This window comes from Melanostigma gelatinosum (genome assembly GCF_949748355.1).
Source record: "Melanostigma gelatinosum genome assembly, chromosome: 16".
Classification (NCBI taxonomy): domain Eukaryota; kingdom Metazoa; phylum Chordata; class Actinopteri; order Perciformes; family Zoarcidae; genus Melanostigma; species Melanostigma gelatinosum.
In genome coordinates, this window is record NC_136649.1 from 23,530,136 (window position 1) to 23,555,518 (window position 25,383).

General features: G+C 41.1%; 1 protein-coding gene across 1 annotated transcript in view; it reads right to left on the reverse strand.

Moving 5' to 3' along the window:
• The window catches only part of gfra4a (GDNF family receptor alpha 4a), a gene marked incomplete at both ends in the record, with an annotated part of 121,796 nt that overhangs the window by 11,632 nt on the left and 84,781 nt on the right, over positions 1-25,383 (reverse strand). Inside the window, 4 exons of the mRNA XM_079287257.1 lie at positions 17,314-17,448; positions 18,853-18,962; positions 22,058-22,397; positions 25,062-25,142. Coding sequence (XP_079143383.1) covers positions 17,314-17,448; positions 18,853-18,962; positions 22,058-22,397; positions 25,062-25,142 — 666 coding nt within the window. The remainder of the gene's footprint in view (positions 1-17,313; positions 17,449-18,852; positions 18,963-22,057; positions 22,398-25,061; positions 25,143-25,383) is intronic.

Below are 25,383 nucleotides of genomic sequence, written 5' to 3' on the forward strand. Positions count from 1 at the left end.
AAACAGTCATAGTATAGCATGTCGAAAAACGGTCATAGTATAGCATGTTGAAAAAAGTCAAAAACAGTCATAGTATAGCATGTTGAAAAAAGTCAAAAACAGTCATAGTATAGCATGTCGAAAAACGGTCATAGTATAGCATGTTGAAAAAAGTCAAAAACAGTCATAGTATAGCATGTCGAAAAGAGTCAAAAACAGTCATAGTATAGCATGTCGAAAAACGGTCATAGTATAGCATGTTGAAAAAAGTCAAAAACAGTCATAGTATAGCATGTTGAAAAAAGTCAAAAACAGTCATAGTATAGCATGTCGAAAAACGGTCATAGTATAGCATGTTGAAAAAAGTCAAAAACAGTCATAGTATAGCATGTCGAAAAACGGTCATAGTACAGCATGTTGAAAAAAGTCAAAAACAGTCATAGTATAGCATGTCGAAAAACGGTCATAGTATAGCATGTTGAAAAAAGTCAAAAACGGTCATAGTATAGCATGTCGAAAAACTCAAAAACAGTCATAGTATAGCATGTTGAAAAAAGTCAAAAACAGTCATAGTATAGCATGTCGAAAAAAGTCAAAAACAGTCATAGTATAGCATGTCGAAAAACGGTCATAGTATAGCATGTTGAAAAAAGTCAAAAACAGTCATAGTATAGCATGTTGGAAAAACTCAAAAACGGTCATAGTACAGCATGTCGAAAAAAGTCAAAAACAGTCATAGTATAGCATGTTGAAAAAAGTCAAAAACAGTCATAGTATAGCATGTCGAAAAACGGTCATAGTATAGCATGTTGAAAAAAGTCAAAAACAGTCATAGTATAGCATGTCGAATGAAGTCAAAAACAGTCATAGTATAGCATGTCGAAAAACGGTCATAGTATAGCATGTTGAAAAAAGTCAAAAACAGTCATAGTATAACATGTCGAAAAACTCAAAAACAGTCATAGTATAGCATGTTGAAAAAAGTCAAAAACTGTCATAGTATAGCATGTTGAAAAAAGTCAAAAACAGTCATAGTATAGCATGTTGAAAAAAGTCAAAAACAGTCATAGTATAGCATGTCGAAAAGAGTCAAAAACAGTCATAGTATAGCATGTCGAAAAACGGTCATAGTATAGCATGTTGAAAAAAGTCAAAAACAGTCACAGTATAGCATGTCGAAAAACTCAAAAACAGTCATAGTATAGCATGTTGAAAAAAGTCAAAAACAGTCATAGTATAGCATGTCGAAAAACGGTCATAGTATAGCATGTTGAAAAAAGTCAAAAACAGTCATAGTATAGCATGTCGAAAAACGGTCATAGTACAGCATGTCGAAAAAAGTCAAAAACAGTCATAGTATAGCATGTCGAAAAACGGTCACAGTATAGCATGTTGAAAAAAGTCAAAAACAGTCATAGTATAGCATGTTGGAAAAACTCAAAAACGGTCATAGTACAGCATGTCGAAAAAAGTCAAAAACAGTCATAGTATAGCATGTCGAAAAACGGTCATAGTATAGCATGTTGAAAAAAGTCAAAAACGGTCATAGTATAGCATGTCGAAAAACTCAAAAACAGTCATAGTATAGCATGTTGAAAAAAGTCAAAAACAGTCATAGTATAGCATGTCGAAAAAAGTCAAAAACAGTCATAGTATAGCATGTCGAAAAACTGTCATAGTATAGCATGTTGAAAAAAGTCAAAAACAGTCATAGTATAGCATGTCGAAAAACTGTCATAGTATAGCATGTTGAAAAAAGTCAAAAACAGTCATAGTATAGCATGTCGAAAAACGGTCATAGTATAGCATGTTGAAAAAAGTCAAAAACAGTCATAGTATAGCATGTCGAAAAACGGTCATAGTACAGCATGTCGAAAAAAGTCAAAAACAGTCATAGTATAGCATGTTGAAAAAAGTCAAAAACAGTCATAGTATAGCATGTCGAAAAACGGTCATAGTATAGCATTTTGAAAAAAGTCAAAAACAGTCATAGTATAGCATGTCGAAAAAAGTCAAAAACAGTCATAGTATAGCATGTCGAAAAACGGTCATAGTATAGCATTTTGAAAAAAGTCAAAAACAGTCATAGTATAGCATGTCGAAAAAAGTCAAAAACAGTCATAGTATAGCATGTCGAAAAAAGTCAAAAACAGTCATAGTATAGCATGTCGAAAAACGGTCATAGTATAGCATGTTGAAAAAAGTCAAAAACAGTCATAGTATAGCATGTTGAAAAAAGTCAAAAACAGTCATAGTATAGCATGTCGAAAAGAGTCAAAAACAGTCATAGTATAGCATGTCGAAAAACGGTCATAGTATAGCATGTTGAAAAAAGTCAAAAACAGTCATAGTATAGCATGTTGAAAAAAGTCAAAAACAGTCATAGTATAGCATGTCGAAAAACGGTCATAGTATAGCATGTTGAAAAAAGTCAAAAACAGTCATAGTATAGCATGTCGAAAAGAGTCAAAAACAGTCATAGTATAGCATGTCGAAAAACGGTCATAGTATAGCATGTTGAAAAAAGTCAAAAACAGTCATAGTATAGCATGTTGAAAAAAGTCAAAAACAGTCATAGTATAGCATGTCGAAAAACGGTCATAGTATAGCATGTTGAAAAAAGTCAAAAACAGTCATAGTATAGCATGTCGAAAAACGGTCATAGTACAGCATGTTGAAAAAAGTCAAAAACAGTCATAGTATAGCATGTCGAAAAACGGTCATAGTATAGCATGTTGAAAAAAGTCAAAAACGGTCATAGTATAGCATGTCGAAAAACTCAAAAACAGTCATAGTATAGCATGTTGAAAAAAGTCAAAAACAGTCATAGTATAGCATGTCGAAAAAAGTCAAAAACAGTCATAGTATAGCATGTCGAAAAACGGTCATAGTATAGCATGTTGAAAAAAGTCAAAAACAGTCATAGTATAGCATGTTGGAAAAACTCAAAAACGGTCATAGTACAGCATGTCGAAAAAAGTCAAAAACAGTCATAGTATAGCATGTTGAAAAAAGTCAAAAACAGTCATAGTATAGCATGTCGAAAAACGGTCATAGTATAGCATGTTGAAAAAAGTCAAAAACAGTCATAGTATAGCATGTCGAATGAAGTCAAAAACAGTCATAGTATAGCATGTCGAAAAAAGTCAAAAACAGTCATAGTATAACATGTCGAAAAACTCAAAAACAGTCATAGTATAGCATGTTGAAAAAAGTCAAAAACTGTCATAGTATAGCATGTTGAAAAAAGTCAAAAACAGTCATAGTATAGCATGTTGAAAAAAGTCAAAAACAGTCATAGTATAGCATGTCGAAAAGAGTCAAAAACAGTCATAGTATAGCATGTCGAAAAACGGTCATAGTATAGCATGTTGAAAAAAGTCAAAAACAGTCACAGTATAGCATGTCGAAAAACTCAAAAACAGTCATAGTATAGCATGTTGAAAAAAGTCAAAAACAGTCATAGTATAGCATGTCGAAAAACGGTCATAGTATAGCATGTTGAAAAAAGTCAAAAACAGTCATAGTATAGCATGTCGAAAAACGGTCATAGTACAGCATGTCGAAAAAAGTCAAAAACAGTCATAGTATAGCATGTCGAAAAACGGTCACAGTATAGCATGTTGAAAAAAGTCAAAAACAGTCATAGTATAGCATGTTGGAAAAACTCAAAAACGGTCATAGTACAGCATGTCGAAAAAAGTCAAAAACAGTCATAGTATAGCATGTCGAAAAACGGTCATAGTATAGCATGTTGAAAAAAGTCAAAAACGGTCATAGTATAGCATGTCGAAAAACTCAAAAACAGTCATAGTATAGCATGTTGAAAAAAGTCAAAAACAGTCATAGTATAGCATGTCGAAAAAAGTCAAAAACAGTCATAGTATAGCATGTCGAAAAACTGTCATAGTATAGCATGTTGAAAAAAGTCAAAAACAGTCATAGTATAGCATGTCGAAAAACGGTCATAGTATAGCATGTTGAAAAAAGTCAAAAACAGTCATAGTATAGCATGTCGAAAAACGGTCATAGTATAGCATGTTGAAAAAAGTCAAAAACAGTCATAGTATAGCATGTCGAAAAACGGTCATAGTACAGCATGTCGAAAAAAGTCAAAAACAGTCATAGTATAGCATGTCGAAAAAAGTCAAAAACAGTCATAGTATAGCATGTCGAAAAACGGTCACAGTATAGCATGTTGAAAAAAGTCAAAAACAGTCACAGTATAGCATGTTGGAAAAACTCAAAAACGGTCATAGTACAGCATGTCGAAAAAAGTCAAAAACAGTCATAGTACAGCATGTCGAAAAACGGTCATAGTATAGCATGTTGAAAAAAGTCAAAAACGGTCATAGTATAGCATGTCGAAAAACTCAAAAACAGTCATAGTATAGCATGTCGGAAAAATTCAAAAACAGTCATAGTATAGCATGTCGAAAAAAGTCAAAAACAGTCATAGTATAGCATGTCGAAAAACGGTCATAGTATAGCATGTCGAAAAAAGTCAAAAACAGTCATAGTATAACATGTCGAAAAACTCAAAAACAGTCATAGTATAGCATGTTGAAAAAAGTCAAAAACAGTCATAGTATAGCATGTCGAAAAACGGTCATAGTATAGCATGTTGAAAAAAGTCAAAAACAGTCATAGTATAACATGTCGAAAAACTCAAAAACAGTCATAGTATAGCATGTCGAAAAACGGTCATAGTATAGCATGTTGAAAAAAGTCAAAAACAGTCATAGTATAACATGTCGAAAAACTCAAAAACAGTCATAGTATAGCATGTTGAAAAAAGTCAAAAACAGTCATAGTATAGCATGTCGAAAAACTCAAAAACAGTCATAGTATAGCATGTTGAAAAAAGTCAAAAACAGTCATAGTATAGCATGTCGAAAAACGGTCATAGTATAGCATGTTGAAAAAAGTCAAAAACAGTCATAGTATTGTAAGAAATTTGAGCAAAAAACTGTAGTTAGTAGATATAATAAAAGTGTTTAATAATTAATAATTCATAATTAGTCATAATCATAAGGGTTTTGGAATGCATAATTAAGATAAACATAAAGTGATATAGGTTTAAGTAGCTAAAAGTGCATAGGGGAATTTGGCCAATAGAAATTGAGATAGACGGAAGGGGAGGAGTCGTGAATTAATATGTGGGGGGGTTAGAAGTGTTTTTCTCTCTCTATAGCGCGTGGATCTGCAGGACGGCTGTGTCCTGGGACCAGAGGGAGTTTTTTCCAAAGAGGGTTAATATTGTAATATTTCATAGGAGTATGTACTCCATGTATAACTGTGATCGTACTTGCATCAGTGGAATTAAATTCCTTATAATTGTAAACCAGTTTTGGTAGCGTTATTATTGCAGCGTGTGTGTCGACGGCACAAAGCCGGCCACATGTGCTCCGGCCTTCTCTTGTTGTGAGGTAAATTCTACCTTAACAAATTTGGCAAACACACGAAGGGACAGTCTTACCGGCCTCGCTGTGTGTGCTGAAGGCAGCGTTGGTCAAGCAGACATCCTGGGCCCATAATATCGGTAGGCAGAGCCGTTTCATGACCACGTTCCACTGAGGTAAGCTACGATTTACTTTCTGAAGTATGATGAACTAAGGGATTAGTCCAGAGTATAAGGATCCTAAGAATAAAGAAATTAAAGGCAGACAGCGCTGTAATTAAATCATCACATTGGTATCAAGCAGTTGTTTGGCTAAAGCGGACTAACTTTGCACAGCTTTGAGACCCTCTGGCTCCGGGGTGCATGGTTGGGCTTTTGTTGACAACTAGTTCAAAAGCAGGTATGTAGCTTGGCGAACTGAAATATCGTGGCTTTGAGAGGCTTAGGTGTGCAAACCTTTGTAGGCTTAGCCCACGAGTTTCAGGCTATTAAGCATACGCTGTATAGAGAGGCTAGGCTAGCGGGAGTTAGCTTCTGAGGCTGCGGCTCCGGGAAAGACACTCTCGCTTGTTTTGGCCGTGAATGGATAAATAGAGGGTCGTGTGGATGATTCAGAAGAGGTAGAATAGTAGGCTTTTGGTGAAACTAGACAGACTGAGGAGAGTGGTGTGACACTGGCAGTGTATAACTCGTGATCAGACGTAACGATGAACTCAGGTCTGGAGGAGCTATTAGCCTGTTAACCGGAGGATTTAAGGTTTAATAAAACCGGACAATAAGTCCAATAATACGTGTGACTAGTCTGTGTTTTAGCAGCGTGGAAATACGTTTAAAATTATGAATAACATTGCATGATCTGTAGCCGCGCTGTGAGGAGCTAACGCTAGCTACGTGTAGCTCCGGTGTTGCGGTACTCTGTATGTAAAATAAGTGCTTATAAAATAAAATAACCAGTAGAGTGTGAGAGGAGACAGAGGGCGTACCAGTGGAATTAAAGTGTGGGATTTTGGTGATACTTGTGTGTGCGTATGCTTTATTAGAAGCTCCGTTTATTGTCGTTAGCATAGCGGTTAGCATATCCGTTATCTAAACAGCCAGTTTCAGGACAACTTCCGGTTCGGCGCAGGACAACTTCCGGTTCGGCGCAGAAGGCAAGGCAAGTTTATTTGTATAGCACATTTCAACAACAAGGTAATTCAAAGTGCTTCACATAAAACCATTAAAAGCATCAAAACATAAGGCAAAAGAAAAGGAGATTTAAAAACAATTAAACAGAAGAAGGAGTAACTGCAGATAACCGTAAATAAGTGTTTAGAATCTGTACATTTTTCAGAGATTCATTGTCTAAGAGCTGTGAGCTTATATCCTGACCTTAGTTTTAATTAAGCATTATAACTTTAGTCGTTGACTTTGGTTTTAATTCAGCATTTTAACAAAGATTAATGGTTTCAGTTGTTCTTAAATTCTTGAACTTAATTGTGATTCATTATTGTGCAGACCAGAGTGTAAGTGCAGTTCAACAGTTTGACTTGCATTGGTATTTCTGATTGAATATCTTTGAACACAGTTATTGATTTTTAAAGTTGAATTTAATATTTAATTGATTAATTATTCATTGTTTTTTAATTTCATTTTACTTCCAATTTTAAACCTTTCGAATTCTGATTTGGAACTGGATTGTGATTGTGATTCTGATTTAGATGTTGAGTTTGATTTCGGAATTCTAGCTTCAATTTTGGATTCGAGATTCCTTCACATATCCAGTATTGACTAATTTTGGTACATTTACTATTTTACATCGTTCCTAAGAATCAATTTTGACACGGACGGCGCAACATATTTGAGAGATCGTTGACCTCTCTTACACTACAGACGTATGCTAACATTTACTGCTGAACTTTTGGCAGTTTTGTGTTTGTTTTAGTCAAGGTGCGTGGTTGAGTGGGTCCAGATCTGGGAAGTGAAGCAGTGGATCCCAGTTTTGGAGTCAGCGGCCACACACCATACAGCACAGAGGGTGAGTTGACTTTGATTCATGTGATGACAAGCGTGCACATTTAATACACACATTTGAATACTCCTAGGCTGCATAATGTTTACATTAAAGAAGCAGAGTAAGGAAGTAGGAGCACTGGTAAGAAGACTAAAATGTGAAGTAAGAGAAGTAGAACGCATCAGAAAAGATTTGCAACAGCAGATAGAGGAAAGACGAGCAGAAAGTAAAGAAGACGAGGAGATAAGGAGAATGCAGCGGCGACTGCTGAAACTGCAAGTAGCAGAGGTCGACAGAGAAATCAGCAGAAAACATCTGGCCAAGAAACAGATGGCCGTAGCCAAGGCTCAGGCCTCACAACAGCCCCAATATCCAGCTGCACCCCCGACCTCATACCAACCAAATCCAGCAGTACCAGCCCACACAGTGGTGTACTACCAACCTCCACCACATTATAGAGGCAGAGGACGTGCACGAGCATCCAACAGAGGGAGAGGTAACTACAGAGGGGGTTATGAAAGACCTGTAGGTAGAGGGAAGTGCTACGTATGTGGGAGAGAAGGTCATTGGGTGAGAGATTGCCCTCATAAAAGAGCAGGAGGACCGATCAGTGCAGCACCACAACATGCTCCGTTCCCACCACAACATCAGCAGTACCTACGACCAGGTCCATCTGGACCTCCTCCCGTGAGACATCAACAGATGCCCATGCTGTCACCAGGACCATGGGGAGGTTCAGTGTATAGCCAAGATACATAGATGATTGCCATGTGATCCCTTACAGCAGAGATATCGAGGTGAAGGGGGGATATGGTAAGGTGTCAAACATTTTTGTAGATCCACATTTAGAATAGTTGTCAGTAAAGGTGCTACTCACAATTTTTGAGATTAATAACGTCATGATAAACCACAACTTTGAATTTAAATACAGCACAATCCAAGTCCTCTAACTCAGTGATAGGTCTTAGCCTAGACTTGCTAACTCTAGAAATTGAGAAATATACGGGAGCTCTAACTAACATGAGCCGAGTGTTGTTTTCTCAGGTGACAAACGCAGAAGCAGCAGCTGACGAAAGGAAGCAGGCTGACGTGTCACCAGGCAGTCTGGTGTGGATAAGAGTCCACTAGCGCAGGTGGAGTGAACCAAGGTGGACCAGTCCATGGGAGGTAGTATTGGCAACCTCACATGCAGAAAAGGTAAAATGGGAGCGACTTGGCACCACCTCACTCACTGTGCAGCAGCGAAGGTAACGAGTAAGACACTCGCAGAGACAGGATTGAACATCAAACAGGAAAATTTGAAGCCAAAGACACCTCAAAAGAGGGGTTAGACAGTACTGAAGATGCCGTTTTCCCCACAGTTTAAGCGAGGGCGTCCATTAGGAGACTCTAGGGTCAGTGGGTTATGGAAGTCTGTAATTATTTTATTCCTGAGTTCAGTAGCTTCCCTCTTAGTATGTGGAATTAACCACAGACAGGAACCAGATCACATGCATGACTACATCAGGATTCGACATTTAGCCTCAGTAGCTAATCAAACCGATCTCAGACCACGTAGAGAGGCTTCTCTGACGACACTCACCTATGAAAATGTAACTCTCACTCTTATGTTCAAAGAAGGTACAACATCAACGGTCCAGTTCGACTTCTGTGAAGTAGTTTCCTGTCCCAAGTATGAACACACCTACGGGTGGATGTCCAAAACCTTGTGCATCATAACTGACCAGTGTGGGCCTGCCACACATAAGTATGGGAAGCTGTTATCATATTATGCCTGTGATGTGTACAAAGGGGGTGGGTAGATGTAATCCTTTAAGAGTCAGTAGTACAGATTGTATTGTGTGTTCAGGACCTAGCAACCCCTAGCAACACCAGTTCCTTCAAGATTCAGACTCATAAGTCCTGAATTTAGTTGTATTTTAACTCTGTTTACTGATGACACTTTGCCCCTCCATCACACTTGTCAGAGGCTACACTGGGATTACCCACCTGTATAATATAATACCCCACCTCTGTTCAAGGTTACAGAGGGTCCATTTGATTGTATAGTCTCAGATACAGCTAAGGGGCCCAATGTAGGTAGTATTATTGCAAATTATTGCAAATTGTAGCAACAGTCACAATGCTAGCGACTATCTATATAACAGTGTGTTAAGACAGACAGCACCTAGAGCTGATTTATGGTGATGGTGTGGAGGAAGAACCATATATCCAATCCTGCCTAAAGATTGGACAGGTAGATGTGTGTTGGTGCAACTTATATTGTCATTCTATATCTTGCCTGTCACTGCTGCAACTTATAGAGAACTCATCTCTCCACGCCCACATGCTAACAGAAGATCCAAAAGAGATGCCGGTGGCCCGAAGGGAGCCTTTGATGACCAAGTGTACATAAGATGTCATAAGACTGCCAAGGGGGGTGTCTAATGACTTTCAAGCCAGAAATCAAATAGCAGCAGATTTAGAATCGGTTTTCTCTCAGAGGGTGATGATTAATAAAAATGTCGATTGGATCAACTACATTTACTATAACCAACAGCGTTTTGTAAAATTCACCAGTGACGCCATATCAGGACTGCATGCACAGCTGGCGAAGACTAGTTTAATGACCTTGCAGAACAGAATGGCATTCGATATGATTTAGCAGAGAAAAGTGGCGTGTGCCAGATGTTTGGGTCTGCGTGCTGTACTTTCATTCCAAATAACACAGCTCCTGATGGATCGGTGACCAGGGCTCTGGAGGGACTGACAGCACTCAGCCAAGAGCTAGCAGACAACTCTGGTGTCACGAATCCGTTCACCGACTGGTTGGGAAGTATGCTTGGCCAGTGAAAACATACATTTTTGGCAATCGTAATTATTCTGTGTGCTGTCGTCATAGACCGCAGAGTTGTCTGTGGATGGGGGTTCCCTTGCATCCGTGGACCTCTACAGGGGTTTATTGCTTCACCGATGAGCCAGACACCAGTCCAGGCAACCAGTTATGTGACGAGGATGAGGACGAATTGGAGCTTCTGATGGCCACAGTCTAGATGAGGCCACCAGCGGTGCCATAGCAGAACTTCACAAGCGGTTCCTGACCATCCTCTCGGAGATCCTGAAGGACCTGATAAAGGCCCAGATGGACTTCTAAAACATCCAGTGAGATGTTGGAAGTTTGGGAAATAGATGGATTGTTTTGGATGAGTATCTCGAGATTTTATTTTTTGTTTAATTGGGTTATAAGGGGATTTTAGGGTGTAAAGATTAAGAAATGTAATTTTGTCGTGTAAAAGAACAGTCAAGGCTTCTCAGTATGTGTTCTCTAGCCTACAGGCTGTATCCTGATCCTGCCAGCCCCAAGACATGGAAGGCAGTGATTATCAACGCACTCTATCTTGAAACGAACTGAACAGAAATACTTGAAATGATATCTGTGTGCATGAATTGTTTGCCTCTGTTTAGATAGATAGGGAGCCTCTCCCTGGATTGAGTAGGGGGGAGGTCTCCAGGGACATTGAGTAAATAACTATATTTGAGTAAATAACTACATTTGAATAACTAACTACATTTGAGTAGCTAACTCACAGTGAACTGTGAGTTAGGGGGGAATTGTAAGAAATTTGAGCAAAAAACTGTAGTTAGTAGATATAATAAAAGTGTTTAATAATTAATAATTCATAATTAGTCATAATCATAAGGGTTTTGGAATGCATAATTAAGATAAACATAAAGTGATATAGGTTTAAGTAGCTAAAAGTGCATAGGGGAATTTGGCCAATAGAAATTGAGATAGACGGAAGGGGAGGAGTCGTGAATTAATATGTGGGGGGGTTAGAAGTGTTTTTCTCTCTCTATAGCGCGTGGATCTGCAGGACGGCTGTGTCCTGGGACCAGAGGGAGTTTTTTCCAAAGAGGGTTAATATTGTAATATTTCATAGGAGTATGTACTCCATGTATAACTGTGATCGTCCTTGCATCAGTGGAATTAAATTCCTTATAATTGTAAACCAGTTTTGGTAGCGTTATTATTGCAGCGTGTGTGTCGACGGCACAAAGCCGGCCACATGTGCTCCGGCCTTCTCTTGTTGTGAGGTAAATTCTACCTTAACAGTATAGCATGTCGAAAAACGGTCATAGTACAGCATGTCGAAAAAAGTCAAAAACAGTCATAGTATAGCATGTCGAAAAACGGTCATAGTATAGCATGTTGAAAAAAGTCAAAAACGGTCATAGTATAGCATGTCGAAAAAGTCAAAAACAGTCATAGTATAGCATGTTGAAAAAAGTCAAAAACAGTCATAGTATAGCATGTCGAAAAACGGTCATAGTATAGCATGTTGAAAAAAGTCAAAAACAGTCATAGTATAGCATGTCGAAAAACGGTCATAGTACAGCATGTCGAAAAAAGTCAAAAACAGTCATAGTATAGCATGTCGAAAAACGGTCATAGTATAGCATGTTGAAAAAAGTCAAAAACAGTCATAGTATAGCATGTTGGAAAACGGTCATAGTACAGCATGTCGAAAAAAGTCAAAAACAGTCATAGTATAGCATGTCGAAAAACGGTCATAGTATAGCATGTTGAAAAAAGTCAAAAACAGTCATAGTATAGCATGTTGGAAAAACTCAAAAACAGTCATAGTATAGCATGTCGAAAAACGATCATAGTATAGCATGTTGAAAAAAGTCAAAAACAGTCATAGTATAGCATGTTGAAAAAAGTCAAAAACAGTCATAGTATAGCATGTCGAAAAGAGTCAAAAACAGTCATAGTATAGCATGTCGAAAAACGGTCATAGTATAGCATGTTGAAAAAAGTCAAAAACAGTCATAGTATAGCATGTCGAAAAAAGTCAAAAACAGTCATAGTATAGCATGTCGAAAAACGGTCATAGTATAGCATGTTGAAAAAAGTCAAAAACAGTCATAGTATAGCATGTTGGAAAAACTCAAAAACAGTCATAGTATAGCATGTCGAAAAACGATCATAGTATAGCATGTTGAAAAAAGTCAAAAACAGTCATAGTATAGCATGTTGAAAAAAGTCAAAAACAGTCATAGTATAGCATGTCGAAAAGAGTCAAAAACAGTCATAGTATAGCATGTCGAAAAACGGTCATAGTATAGCATGTTGAAAAAAGTCAAAAACAGTCATAGTATAGCATGTCGAAAAACGGTCATAGTATAGCATGTTGAAAAAAGTCAAAAACAGTCATAGTATAGCATGTCGAAAAACGGTCATAGTATAGCATGTTGAAAAAAGTCAAAAACGGTCATAGTATAGCATGTCGAAAAAGTCAAAAACAGTCATAGTATAGCATGTTGAAAAAAGTCAAAAACAGTCATAGTATAGCATGTCGAAAAAACTCAAAAACAGTCATAGTATAGCATGTTGGAAAAACTCAAAAACGGTCATAGTATAGCATGTTGAAAAAAGTCAAAAACAGTCATAGTATAGCATGTCGTAAAAACTCAAAAACAGTCATAGTATAGCATGTTGGAAAAACTCAAAAACGGTCATAGTATAGCATGTCGAAAAACGATCATAGTATAGCATGTTGAAAAAAGTCAAAAACAGTCATAGTATAGCATGTTGGAAAAAGTCAAAAACGGTCATAGTATAGCATGTCGAAAAACGGTCATAGTACAGCATGTCGAAAAAAGTCAAAAACAGTCATAGTATAGCATGTTGAAAAAAGTCAAAAACAGTCATAGTATAGCATGTCGAAAAACGGTCATAGTACAGCATGTCGAAAAAAGTCAAAAACAGTCATAGTATAGCATGTCCAAAAACGGTCATAGTATAGCATGTTGAAAAAAGTCAAAAACGGTCATAGTATAGCATGTCGAAAAAGTCAAAAACAGTCATAGTATAGCATGTTGAAAAAAGTCAAAAACAGTCATAGTATAGCATGTCGAAAAACTCAAAAACAGTCATAGTATAGCATGTTGAAAAAAGTCAAAAACAGTCATAGTATAGCATGTTGGAAAAACTCAAAAACGGTCATAGTATAGCATGTCGAAAAACGATCACAGTATAGCATGTTGAAAAAAGTCAAAAACAGTCATAGTATAGCATGTTGGAAAAAGTCAAAAACGGTCATAGTACAGCATGTCGAAAAAAGTCAAAAACAGTCATAGTATAGCATGTCGAAAAACTCAAAAACAGTCATAGTATAGCATGTCGAAAAACGGTCATAGTATAGCATGTTGAAAAAAGTCAAAAACGGTCATAGTATAGCATGTCGAAAAACTCAAAAACAGTCATAGTATAGCATGTTGAAAAAAGTCAAAAACAGTCATAGTATAGCATGTCGAAAAAAGTCAAAAACAGTCATAGTATAGCATGTCGAAAAACGGTCATAGTACAGCATGTCGAAAAAAGTCAAAAACGGTTATAGTACAGCATGTCGAAAAAAGTCAAAAACAGTCATAGTATAGCATGTCGAAAAACAGTCAAAAACAGTCATAGTATAGCATGTCGAAAAACTCAAAAACGGTCATAGTATAGCATGTCGAAAAACTCAAAAACGGTCATAGTATAGCATGTCGAAAAACGGTCACAGTATGGCATGTCGAAAAACTGTCAAAAACAGTCATAGCATCGCATGTCGAAAAACGGTCACAGTATGGCATGTCGAAAAAAGTCAAAAACAGTCATAGTATAGCATGTTGAAAAACAGTCAAAAACAGTCATAGTATAGCATGTCGAAAAACTCAAAAACGGTCATAGTATAGCATGTCGAAAAACTCAAAAACGGTCATAGTATAGCATGTCGAAAAACGGTCACAGTATGGCATGTTGAAAAAAGTCAAAAACAGTCATAGTATAGCATGTTGAAAAACTGTCAAAAACTGTCATAGTATAGCATGTCGAAAAACTCAAAAACGGTCATAGTATAGCATGTCGAAAAACTGTCAAAAACAGTCATAGCATCGCATGTCAAAAACAGTCATAGTATAGCATGTTGATAAGTCTAAAACAGTCATAGTATTAATGTCAGTACACAAAGATGCTCTCATAATTTCGACCATGGGGGTACTTTTATTTTCAAGTCTAACTTTAATTTTATTTTCCACAATTAAAAAAAATTGCAGCTGCAAGTTTAAATCACTGACGAACTCATTAAAACCCACGATAGCAAGCCAAGTAGTGATTCACTGCACAGAGAGTTGTGTCCGATGAGAAGAAGACAATGCTCTCAATGAGATCAGTTCGGTCGGTTTGTTCTTCGTGAATGTTTATTCTCTTATTGGCGGTTACTCCTCCAGACGCTCGCCGTTATGCTTTTGTTTCCATCTTTGACGCTGAGGACATGCCGCTGCTTACTGGATTAATACGCTTCTTACTGGATTAACCAGCACGTTGGTGAATGTTAGAGCTGTATCTTATTCTACCGTCACACGCTCGGCTGTTTACAGGACGCTCTGACCAGATATCCTCCCTCTTCTCTCCAACCCAGAGTGTTCACCAGCTTTTATAAGCAGCCACATCGTTTAAGAAATCAAGAAGTATCTCACGTATTATCGATGTGGTGACATTTTGTCAGGTGTCTATTCCGTGTCTATATTTCCTGTAGAGAGCATTTCCGTATAAGGAAACAGCATTCAGTGCTTCAAAGCTCCTGCTGATTATTAATTTGTCAGCTGACAGAGAGAAATCAGCATTTATATAAAAACACAAGTGAACGTGGTTCTGCTTTAGATTACTGCCTGCAGGAATTATTGAGCAGTTTAACCCTGAAGCTGTGGTCCTGCAGACCCCCGAGGTTCACTACTCAGCATACCTCACAGCTGCTTCATTCCTTCCAATTTCACATGACTTTTTATCAGTGTTTTCTGTTCTAATTAGTGATTTTTAAAATAAATAATATCTTTAAATAACAATGCATCGGGTTCCTTCGGGACCAGAGGCACAAACAACCAATTGTAGCTGGTGCTGTATTTATAGATGCAATAGAACTGATACAATGTTCAGATTTGGTCCTGATTCAAAGTACCACTCACTGTCAGGGGGAGGACACTCTGCAGTCAGCATGAAGGAGACAAACATCTCCTCATGTCTTTTCTCTAGTTTTGTTTTAAAAATAAACAATGATCAAATGCAGAGAGAGTTATTTACCAACATGTTAGGAGAAGTTAGTGATACAGTCTTACAGTTAACCGGCCCTTTGAGGGAAACATGATGCTGATGTGGCCCAGAGTGAGATGAGTTTGAGACCCTGATCTACAGGGACAGCAGCAGAGAATCTATCTCACTCTGGAGACTGATGCTGGAGAAGAAGCTCGAGCACATTGTATGGCCTGTCAAATCATAAATAATTCATTTTAAGAATATGTATACTTTAAACTGGACAACATAGAGCATAACGAATGTGTGGCGAGCTGTTCACTCTCAGATGTTGAGTGCCAGCCGGTACGTCTGGTACCGGCCCGGCGTGTGAAGACAGCGGAGCAGCGAGATGCTCCAGTCACACGTCAGCTGGACCGTCACACGCTGGTGAGACCGGCAGACGCAGAGCAGGCGAGTCCGCTGGATGCAGAGCTGCGACGCTCGTGTGACACCTGATGGGAAGTTGATTCAGTTTCTTTGTACGAGAACGCAGACGTAACCCGGTATGAGCTGAACACTGACATCCTGCTTCGTCACCACATGACGGCAGCTGCGGTTTGTTTGTACTGTGACTGGTGTCACCGGTCTGTCAGGCGTGTTGTTATGAATGTCGACAGCTTTGTAAGAATTTGTCTTCTGTTGTTAGAAACATTAATAACTCAGAATAAACACCAGTGTGTGTGTGACACCAGCAGCTACAGCTTGTATTACTTCGTCATTCTTCTGTCACTGTTACTGTCACTCATTCAGAGGGATGATCTCAAATCATCACAGCTGTTCTGTTGTTGTTGTTGAGTGAATAAAAGCTACAACAAAAGGTACCGACTGCGGCTTCTTCTTCTTTCATTTTACCATGAAGTCTGTACTGACTGCAATGTAAACGCATAAACATGAATATGTTACGTACTCCGAGCGAGTGAGGCGGTACACACTCTGAGAAAGACTACTGATGGTAGGAGGGTCAAACAAACAGGACTGTAACCCAGGAGACCGGTGTCCGTGTCGCCTTGTGTTGAGATGCGTTTTCAGTATTTATGTTGGTTGCGTTTTACAGAGCGAAGATACTTATTGTAAGTCCAACCACGATGTTTCCTCTCCGTGCTTTGTGCCACTCCACTGCCCGTTAGCTCGTTCACCTCAGTGAGTCTGCAACTTACTGTGAGTCGGTTTCTACGGAGGTCAGCCTGCTACAGCGGTTACAGCTGTACACATGAAAGTGTCTGCTTCCAGACCATCTATCTATCTGATGGGAATGTCTGTTCTTCTCCCATTCTATTCCTACCGGCCTAATATTGTTGATCGTTGAAATAAATAACATATATGTTGTATTACTTCAGTTTGCTGTCAGAGTTAGATGAGGAGATCAATTCTGCAGAAGAGCTGAGAGACGTGTTGAATACTTCTTCAGCTCTTCTGCTTTATCTTCTGCGCATTTCATCCACTTGATGTCGAGACGCCGTTTCAAAGCTCTCTCTACACCACCAGCCCAACAGTGCAATGCTTGCATAGTTATGGTGTCATTTTAGTCAAATTTAATGAAATTAGGTCGAAACAAATCTAACTTTGAAAAGCATTTAAAATAAAACCAGTTCAATCCTATGAACTCTGGGTAAAGGATGTTCTTCTGTTCATCTATGAACACACTTCACCACAAAGAGCAGATGTAAAACCTTAAAACTGCACAAAGTGTTTTAGGCTGAGCCGCGTGGTGTTCGTGGTGTTATCGTACTTCAAAGTTCTTTAAGGTGTCAAAACATCGCTCATTTTGTTCACGACTGCAGACTTCATCTCACGCGTGTCTCTGTGTCGGTGTTGCTGTGTTGCCAGAGGTCAGCTGTTACTCACTCAAGCAGACGTTGTCGTGGAAGGAAGTCAGGAAGTCGGAGCATTGCTCCCTGTGGTTGCCGCTCGCTGCGCAGGAGCACCAGGGTCCCACGTTGAACGTGGAGTTGTCGAGGTAGTTGGGAGTTATTGTGCTTCCTGTAGAGAGGAGGAGGAGAAACAATGTTCTGTACGTGTTCACTACAGGCACAGTGAAGTCATACAACTCCTCACATTACCGGCTTTGCACAAACAGAATGCTTGAACCCGACCATACGATCACAGGAGTAAGAACACATTTAGGTAAGTGAGCTCAATATCTTACCGTTTTTTCTGTCTTTTGTTATTTAAGGTTTTTTTTCTTCAATTTGATAATTCTTTTATAAATACCTCAGAAAAAGAGACGTTTTGATCAGAAGTTTGATGTTGATTCGAGTGCATGTAAATGTATTCATTGGGAGAGGAAATGAAAAAGAGGAACAGATGAAAGTGGAGAGAATAGAGACGGAGACGCCCTGCTGATCACATGTTTGACATTTCGCCTGCATATTTCCCATTTCAAAGAAATTGGTTTTTGCTACAATGTTCTCTGATCTTTCGTGACAGGCAATTATCTCAAAATGTGATTTTCTTGGTCAATCGTGTAAAATAAGAGCTTTTACAGCATCTAGCCATTGATCTGACAGTGAATGTTATTTGATGCTACAAACGGCAAGACCAGTGGCAGTTGTTTAGCATTCCTAGCGTTAGTTGGTGTTAGTTTCCTTCGTGGACTTCGATGAGTGCAGTGACCTGCAGTACAAAGTCACGCCACCATCACAGAGGCACACGTTTTATTGTGTGTCTTTTTGCCTTTGGAGCTTTTCAGCAGGAAGTGATTGTGAAGTCGTTCAGAAAGGGTAATAACGCCTGGTGGCGTGTGTGTTTTTAAAGAGGTGGGAAATAGAATTGCTGCACTTTGTGGCACTGTGGCGAAAAAAGTTTGGATTTACCTCCATTGATTTTCTGTGTCCCCGCATTCCAAACAACACCTCAGAGTCTCACTTCTACTTCAGTTGTCTGGAATGGCCAATCACTGGTGAACAGCTTTCTGTCTCCGTCTCTCTGCATCCGTCTCACTCAGCCCCTCCAAGTTAACGAACTAAACAACTATTCTTTTCGCCTCTTTTTGCAGTTCAGTTGCGCTATTGTTGTCCCATAATGACACGTTTAGATTGAGTGGGCTTTTGTGTATTATGTGATCTTTTGTTAAGTTTGTATCTGAAGTACAATAATCGGTGTCCTCCGCCTGCGCCCGCTCATCGTCACGTCAGGGAGAATTCTCTCAAAACACCAGTCAATAGCTGTAATTGCACTTATGCCAACGACTTGCTGCAGCCACATTAATCAGCGCTCCATCGATTGTTGCACCGCGCTTCTCATCACAATCGTTGATTCATTCTTTTGAGTCCTGTTCGGTGCACTTGTCTGCGCTCCGCCTTCCTCCCTCTAAAACCTTTTTGTTCCTGATCCATCACAGAAGGCGGGAGAGCCGGAGCTGGCGCAGAAAGATTTAGTTCTTACCAATCAGGCCGGTGTACGCAAGTAGACATGCTCCGTAGTTCTCCTGCTTGCAGCCACCGGCGCTCTGCTCCGAAGGTTGGCAATCATACTGGAACTGTGCCCAGCGAGACCTGTGGGAGCAATAACATGCCATCCATCATTTACCCGTGCTTGGATGCTGCACACATGGTGTCACTGAGAGCTGGCCGGCACCGGTTCTCTCAGCGACTAGATGTGGATCTGAAACCCACAACGCTGCTCTGCCTACCTACACTCCAACATCATCTCCCCGCGCTGCAGCACTTCAACAACTACAGTCACCCCTGGCGACAATCATCCCTCTTTCTCTTGCCTCCCCTCTTTTCTCAGCGACTTGTGTTCTGGAAGGCTGCCAGGCTGTAAAGAGTCAATGAGGGGCAAAGATGGGCCGTGGCTCTGCTCTCTAAACACCGCAGGCGCCGTCTGGCAGGGCTGGCCGCGAGGAGATTCGACAAATATGGATCTTCCATATAAATATTTCCTCCCACAGCCGCTCCGCCTTCCCTCCTTCACCTTTCCTGCCAGCCGCCGAGACATCCAGCCTCATCATCATCGTCGCACAAGGCCATCGCGGCCATCATACCGCATCAGCGGCACCACGACCCCCGCTCTCCCCTCGGGGCACCACGACCCCCCGCTCTCCCCTCGTTTGTCATGTCATTGTAATGATGTGCGTGAAAATCATAGGCTGAGCGCTAACTGAAGGCATCCTCTGCAGCCTGCCGGTTAATGCCAGCGGACTGGTGCGGGATTGGCGGGCCACGCAGGCGCCTTGAGGTGCCCCCATCCATCGGGGCGGCAGCAGAGGATAATGCCTGATCGATGGCCGTGACAGATGAAGCCCTTTGTCTTTCTGACATTTGAAGAGGAACTAGATTAAATGCTGGCCACCATTTGCTGTCAGCGAGAGGAGGCTGACTTGATGGGTACGAGAACTCCATGTTTTCAGTCTCCAGTGATTGAGAGAAATACACTCTCAGAATTGTAATGACTTTTTGAGACATTGTTCGTTTTATGATTGGACGTAGACAACTAATTAAAAGTCGAATGACATATTTGTTTCCATCAATGTGTCATGTACACAAGGGTTTGACACAGAATAAATATACTTATTCATAAAGCTTGTACATCTTGATGACGTCTTGGCCGTACATTGATATATATTTTCTGACCACTTTGTCAGGAAAGTCGTGTGAGAATCCCAAGTGATAATAATCGAATAATCACTGCTTCACACGGCCGCTTCTTGCCTTGCTAAAAATGTATGCATTGAGTTTAATTGAACTAATTGAATTGCGTTTAATTGAACTAATTAATAATTAATGAGTGGAACAATTGAAGGAATTAAACACAGCTGACTAATTCAATCTAAATGAACATATCATACCAGCCGGACCTATCTTCCAACACACACAATGCCATTTATTGTCCTGAGGAAAGTCATTGTGTGAGGTCACCACATCAACAAAGCATTTCAAATTGAACACGACAGCGGTGAAGATATCACCGCATTAGCCATTAAAATGAACTTGAAGCCACTTACAGCTGTGCTGTTTTGCAGTTTTTGGGGTTGGTGCATTCACAACGAAGCCCTGGTAACAGCAGACAGTAGCACAGCGGAATCCATCACTGTCTTTGTGAAAGAGCCAGAGGTGCTGCTAAAGGTGTGGCGACATTGTGACCAAGGCTAGTAGGTGAATTTCCGTAGCTGGCGAGCTAACTGCTAACAAGCTAGCTAGCCGGGATGCTAAATTCCGAACTAGGGCAACGGCTTGACCCGCTCTACTCTGCGAGCACCCGCAGTGTTGCCAACTTGGCGACTTTCCAAACCCTCATGGCAACTTTTTTTGTCAAAAGCTACGAGCGACAAATCGAGCTACTTTTTCTGCCGTTGTTGGAGACTTTTCTGGTGTTTTGACTGTGACGTGAAAGCACGTACCGTTCGGCACGCGGGAGCTGCGTGAGCCCCTCCGCCGACTCAAAGCACTCAAAGGTGGTCAGTCTGACAGTAGAGGAGACCCTCACTCTCCGGTCCAGACTGCTAATGAATCGCGCATGCGCAAAGCCGCCACTGTTCCCGCCTGTCTCCTACAACGCTCATTACAATTATGCAAATTAGGCGATGACGTCATTTAGCGACTTCTAGCGACTTTAAGGACTGCCAATAGCTACTTTCCTTGCTGTCCGTCGCCTTTCCCCACTGGGGATTAATGAAGTTTTCTAATCGAATCTGATCTTCGTTGGTTGGGTTTGTTGGGTTTTAGACATGAGGAGTGAGATTGGTTTGATGTAGGGAACAAATATCAAGGAAAGCCAATCAAAGGCAGCCAAGACCAGCAAACTGATGAGCTGTAAAAAGTCTCCAGCGTAGCTAGCTTGCAAACTGTCAAGTTAGTTAACTTCGTTGCTAACGGAATAATAAGCTCAAGACTTGATTCTACAAACAATGCCTCTTTTGTGGAGCAGTTTATACTTTATACTGTCAAGATGGATTGTTATTTGAGCAAATCCACTATTACAGCACTTCTATGCAGGTATGACTGAGCCTTTAAAACCTACATTTTTTTGCATAATGTGAAAGTGTTCGCTCAGAGAACTATTACTCAAATCTACAGCAGAATAGAGCTTTGTAGCCTCTTTTAGCTCATGGTTTTGGTTTCAGAGCACTTGTTTCCAGCAGCAATCAGATGTTTTAAGACAAAAACATCTGTGAATAAGTGACTGTACACTACCTGCCCAGGTTTAGATGGACAAAGTTCGCAACCAGCTCCAGAGCTGATTCTACAGAGCCATATATATTTGGTGGAGACCCGAAAAAACCGAAAAGTCCTGAACATCACAGCTTCAGAGCAGCCCTTGAACACACCGTGTCTTTCCAATTCAATCTGTCATGGATTACTTATTCCCTCACCTCACCGACCTATTTAACTCTAAATCACTACTTTATACTGTTCTAAGACAAAAGAAAGTTCAAGCACCATCTGATAACTCGGGTGTGCTTTAGCATTAATGCAACGTGTATATAATTTGCAGTAACTGAGCAAACACATGGAAAACAACTTTGTGATCCTTTAAAAGAAGCCACAGCATATAATCAGTTCAGTGAATCGAGTGATGCCAACTCAGGAAATGAAGTGGACAGTTTTCATGGCTGCAGGTAGTCCAACACAACATTTCAAATACCCACCTGCACACATAGTCTGTTTTGCAGATCCGCAGCTGGGCCAGGCAGTTGGGCTTGTCCTGGTCTTCGTACGAGCAGGACGGCACGATGGTTTGGCGCCGGCGCTCTGAGCAGGCCGTGTCGGTGCAGGGACAGAACAGCAGCTCGTTGGTGTAGTCAGGGGGGACGCGGTCGAAGAACTTCCTCAGCGCCTTGCTGCACTTTGGGCGGTTACATGGCCCCGAGCGGGCCGACGGCTGGATGCAAGACGAGACGTATTCCGTACGGAGCTTCTGACACGTCTCGTCTATGTTACACGCCTTGGCGGCATCCAGGCAGCGGTTCACCGTCGTTACTTCAGACTCTAGACGGAAGAAGAAGACGACACAAATGGGAAGCAGAAAGCATTTCATCCTGCTGTGTGGTTTGAGAAATTCAAATCCCAGGCAATGTTTACCAATGATTTCAAGGTCTAATTGGAGTCGGTATTGACTCTCCACTCTCACATGTAGTGTTGCATTTACAGATGAGAAACAGAAATGTGTGTCTTGAAGTGCGAACTAAACCAAAATGATGATTAGATGCAGTCGCGCCCCGTGCAATGAATAGAGCAGGAATGGTGTTTCAATGTTGCATGAGCTCGGGCACTGGATGTGCTTCCGCTGAGACCTAATGGCTGAATATTTCATTCTGCTGGCTTAATGCATAGTGGCAGTGCTGAGAAATGGTCTGCTCCATCTCTCCAACCGCACAAGGCCTGTAATTACTGCTCCTTCCCTTCATCCATCTATCCAACAATCGCTCTCCATGCAGCTGGGGCCGCCCCGCACTCACCCGACTCCCTCCGTCCTCTCGCCATCTTCCTCCATCGCTGTGTGCCCGACGCTCTCAGCGCACCCACTACTCCATCTGTCTCTTCCCTCCTCCATCCCCTCTTCCTCAACTTTGTCCATCTCTGCTTCCCTCAGTGCCCGTTCTCCCTGACTTCCACGGCAGTGAGCCACCTCATGTGGCTGCAGCTGAAAGCCCCTTTCACAACCGTCTTATTTTGGCTGCAATATTTTCCAATCCATCATCACGTGTGTGTTTTTCTCCCAAGCGACCTCCCAGTCAATACAGCCATGCTGACGCTCAGCCTCTCTGGCAGACAGTACTGCTCATTAGTTTGTAAACTGCCTGTAGTTGTGTCTCCCGGTGAGTTGGGCTCTCACCCAGCTGTCACATGAAATATGAATGGCCTTAGAGAGCCAACACTCCCTCACAAAACACAGGTTATCCGCAGCGCTCTCCTACAGCGATAAACGATCCACACAAACACGAAATGTAAATGTATATAAATGTCTATCATAACCTAAGAATGACGAGCTTTCTTTTTCTGCATACGGAGCGGGTCCTATTATTGGAGCCGGCCGACATGTTTCTACAGTAGCCCAGAATGGACAAACCAAACACTAGAAAGGGTCATTCATGTTTTCACGTCGGCCAACGTAGTTCTGCTCTCTGTTGCAATCTGTAAAATACAAACCCTCCTTTTCAATCCTACCAGGGGAGAGTATTTGTCTTTGTTGCCCTCATCGGGATGTAAAAACCCTCAAATTAAAGCTCCGCACTTCACCCTCACTGTGTCATTTTGGATCCTGGTTTCCTTCTTTCTTGACCGAGCTTGTGACCAACCTGCATTCGATAAAGAAAACAAAACTGTTGGTGTTTGTCTTGGTACCAAGGTGCATGAAGTAGAAAATATTAGTGAGGAAAAACTGTTTCCACCCTCTTAGAGGCCAATGATGCATTAAAAGCCTCTTTGTTGGTGCAGAACACCTCATGTTAAACAGAGACTTTCTTAAAACCACTGACTTCACGCTAACTGATGAATTGGTGAAGGGTGAAGTACTCTGTAGTTTGAATACTCCTCAACACATGATGAGCTGTATCTCCGGCTTGCATCTTTGAAGAGGGTCATGACTCCGTTTGAGGGAGAGACGCTGTAAGGGCGGCAAAACAGCCACGAATCACGACTTTGTTGCTTCGGCGGTCGACTTGTCGCGATGCACGGCACGGATGTCAACTTTGACCTCACATGGAGTCGCTGGAGTGAAATGTATGAGGCGGCTGAGCACAGTGCAGGTGTGATGCTGCTGGGAGTCAAAGCAGCCTCAAACACACGCTGTCATTTCAACAAGCAGCTTATGTACGAGCTCACAAAGACGCATTATGAAGCACGTGGAAGGGGACGGCCACTGAATCTGAATCGTTTCGTATTTTGATTTTGTCTTACGTTAATCCATACTGTCTCACACGTACAGGTGAGCACAGTTCATCTGTCATCTCACTCTACGCACAACTAAATAATGTGAGTGACTGCAGCAAGCTTCTGTGCCTTTGAGATCCACTTCTTTCAATGTTCTTTGTGCATGTGGGGCATTTATCACTACACTGTATGGCATATGCATGAATGCCTTCCACATTAATCACTTCATTTACGTCCTTTAAGCTGCGCAGACGCTTCATCTCAGCTTTACTCATGCGGAGTGTAATTGCCATCAGAGAAAACAATGCACTTGACTTGATGTCCTCTCCAGTGAACGATAAACACGTTAACTCCTCCTCCTTTGTGCCGCTTCTCTTTTTTCCAAACCTCCAGCGTTGTTTGAGTAAACAAAGCAGCTCTTCTTCTTGCTTCCTGTGTCTCTTTCTCCCTCTCGCTGCTGTTTTTCTTCCACTTTCTCTGTTCTTCATACCCCCCCCCCCTGAGTTTTGCTGCTTCAGATGCATTAAAGTAAATAGGTAATTAATCTGTGCCTCCGAGGCTAACAGCAGCACATACCTGCCCTGCGGCAAGACAGAAGCAAAGTGTGGGTTGTTACTCATCAAACACCTGCACATAATAAACCTCCATCTGCTCCGTGGAAACCACGCGGGATCGCATCTCCATTTGCTCTTTCTTTGACACACGACATGGTCGAGACCCACTCGTTTGTTCTTCTTTGTGTGAATAACGGATGCTGCAGAGAAACACTTGCAAACTCACCTGCAGCAATGGAGGCCAGACGCACGTAGTCAGAGCCCCTCTCCTCCGGTTCATACGGGAAGTCCTCCACCAGACTGAGTCCTGCCAACATGGAAGACAGAATAATTCATGCAGGCCGGATTCACCTGTTCGGGGACTCTGGGGCTCAAAATGCTGTTGGAGCAACACATTGACCTCCCACCCCTGAACTACCACCGCACAGAGCACAGAGCACAGAGCAGAGCACCAGAGACCAACCAGCACCGTGGAAATGACTCAACCTGTGTGCAGCACATGAAACAGCAACACATTGCACACAGTCCCTCACCAACCGTACACAACA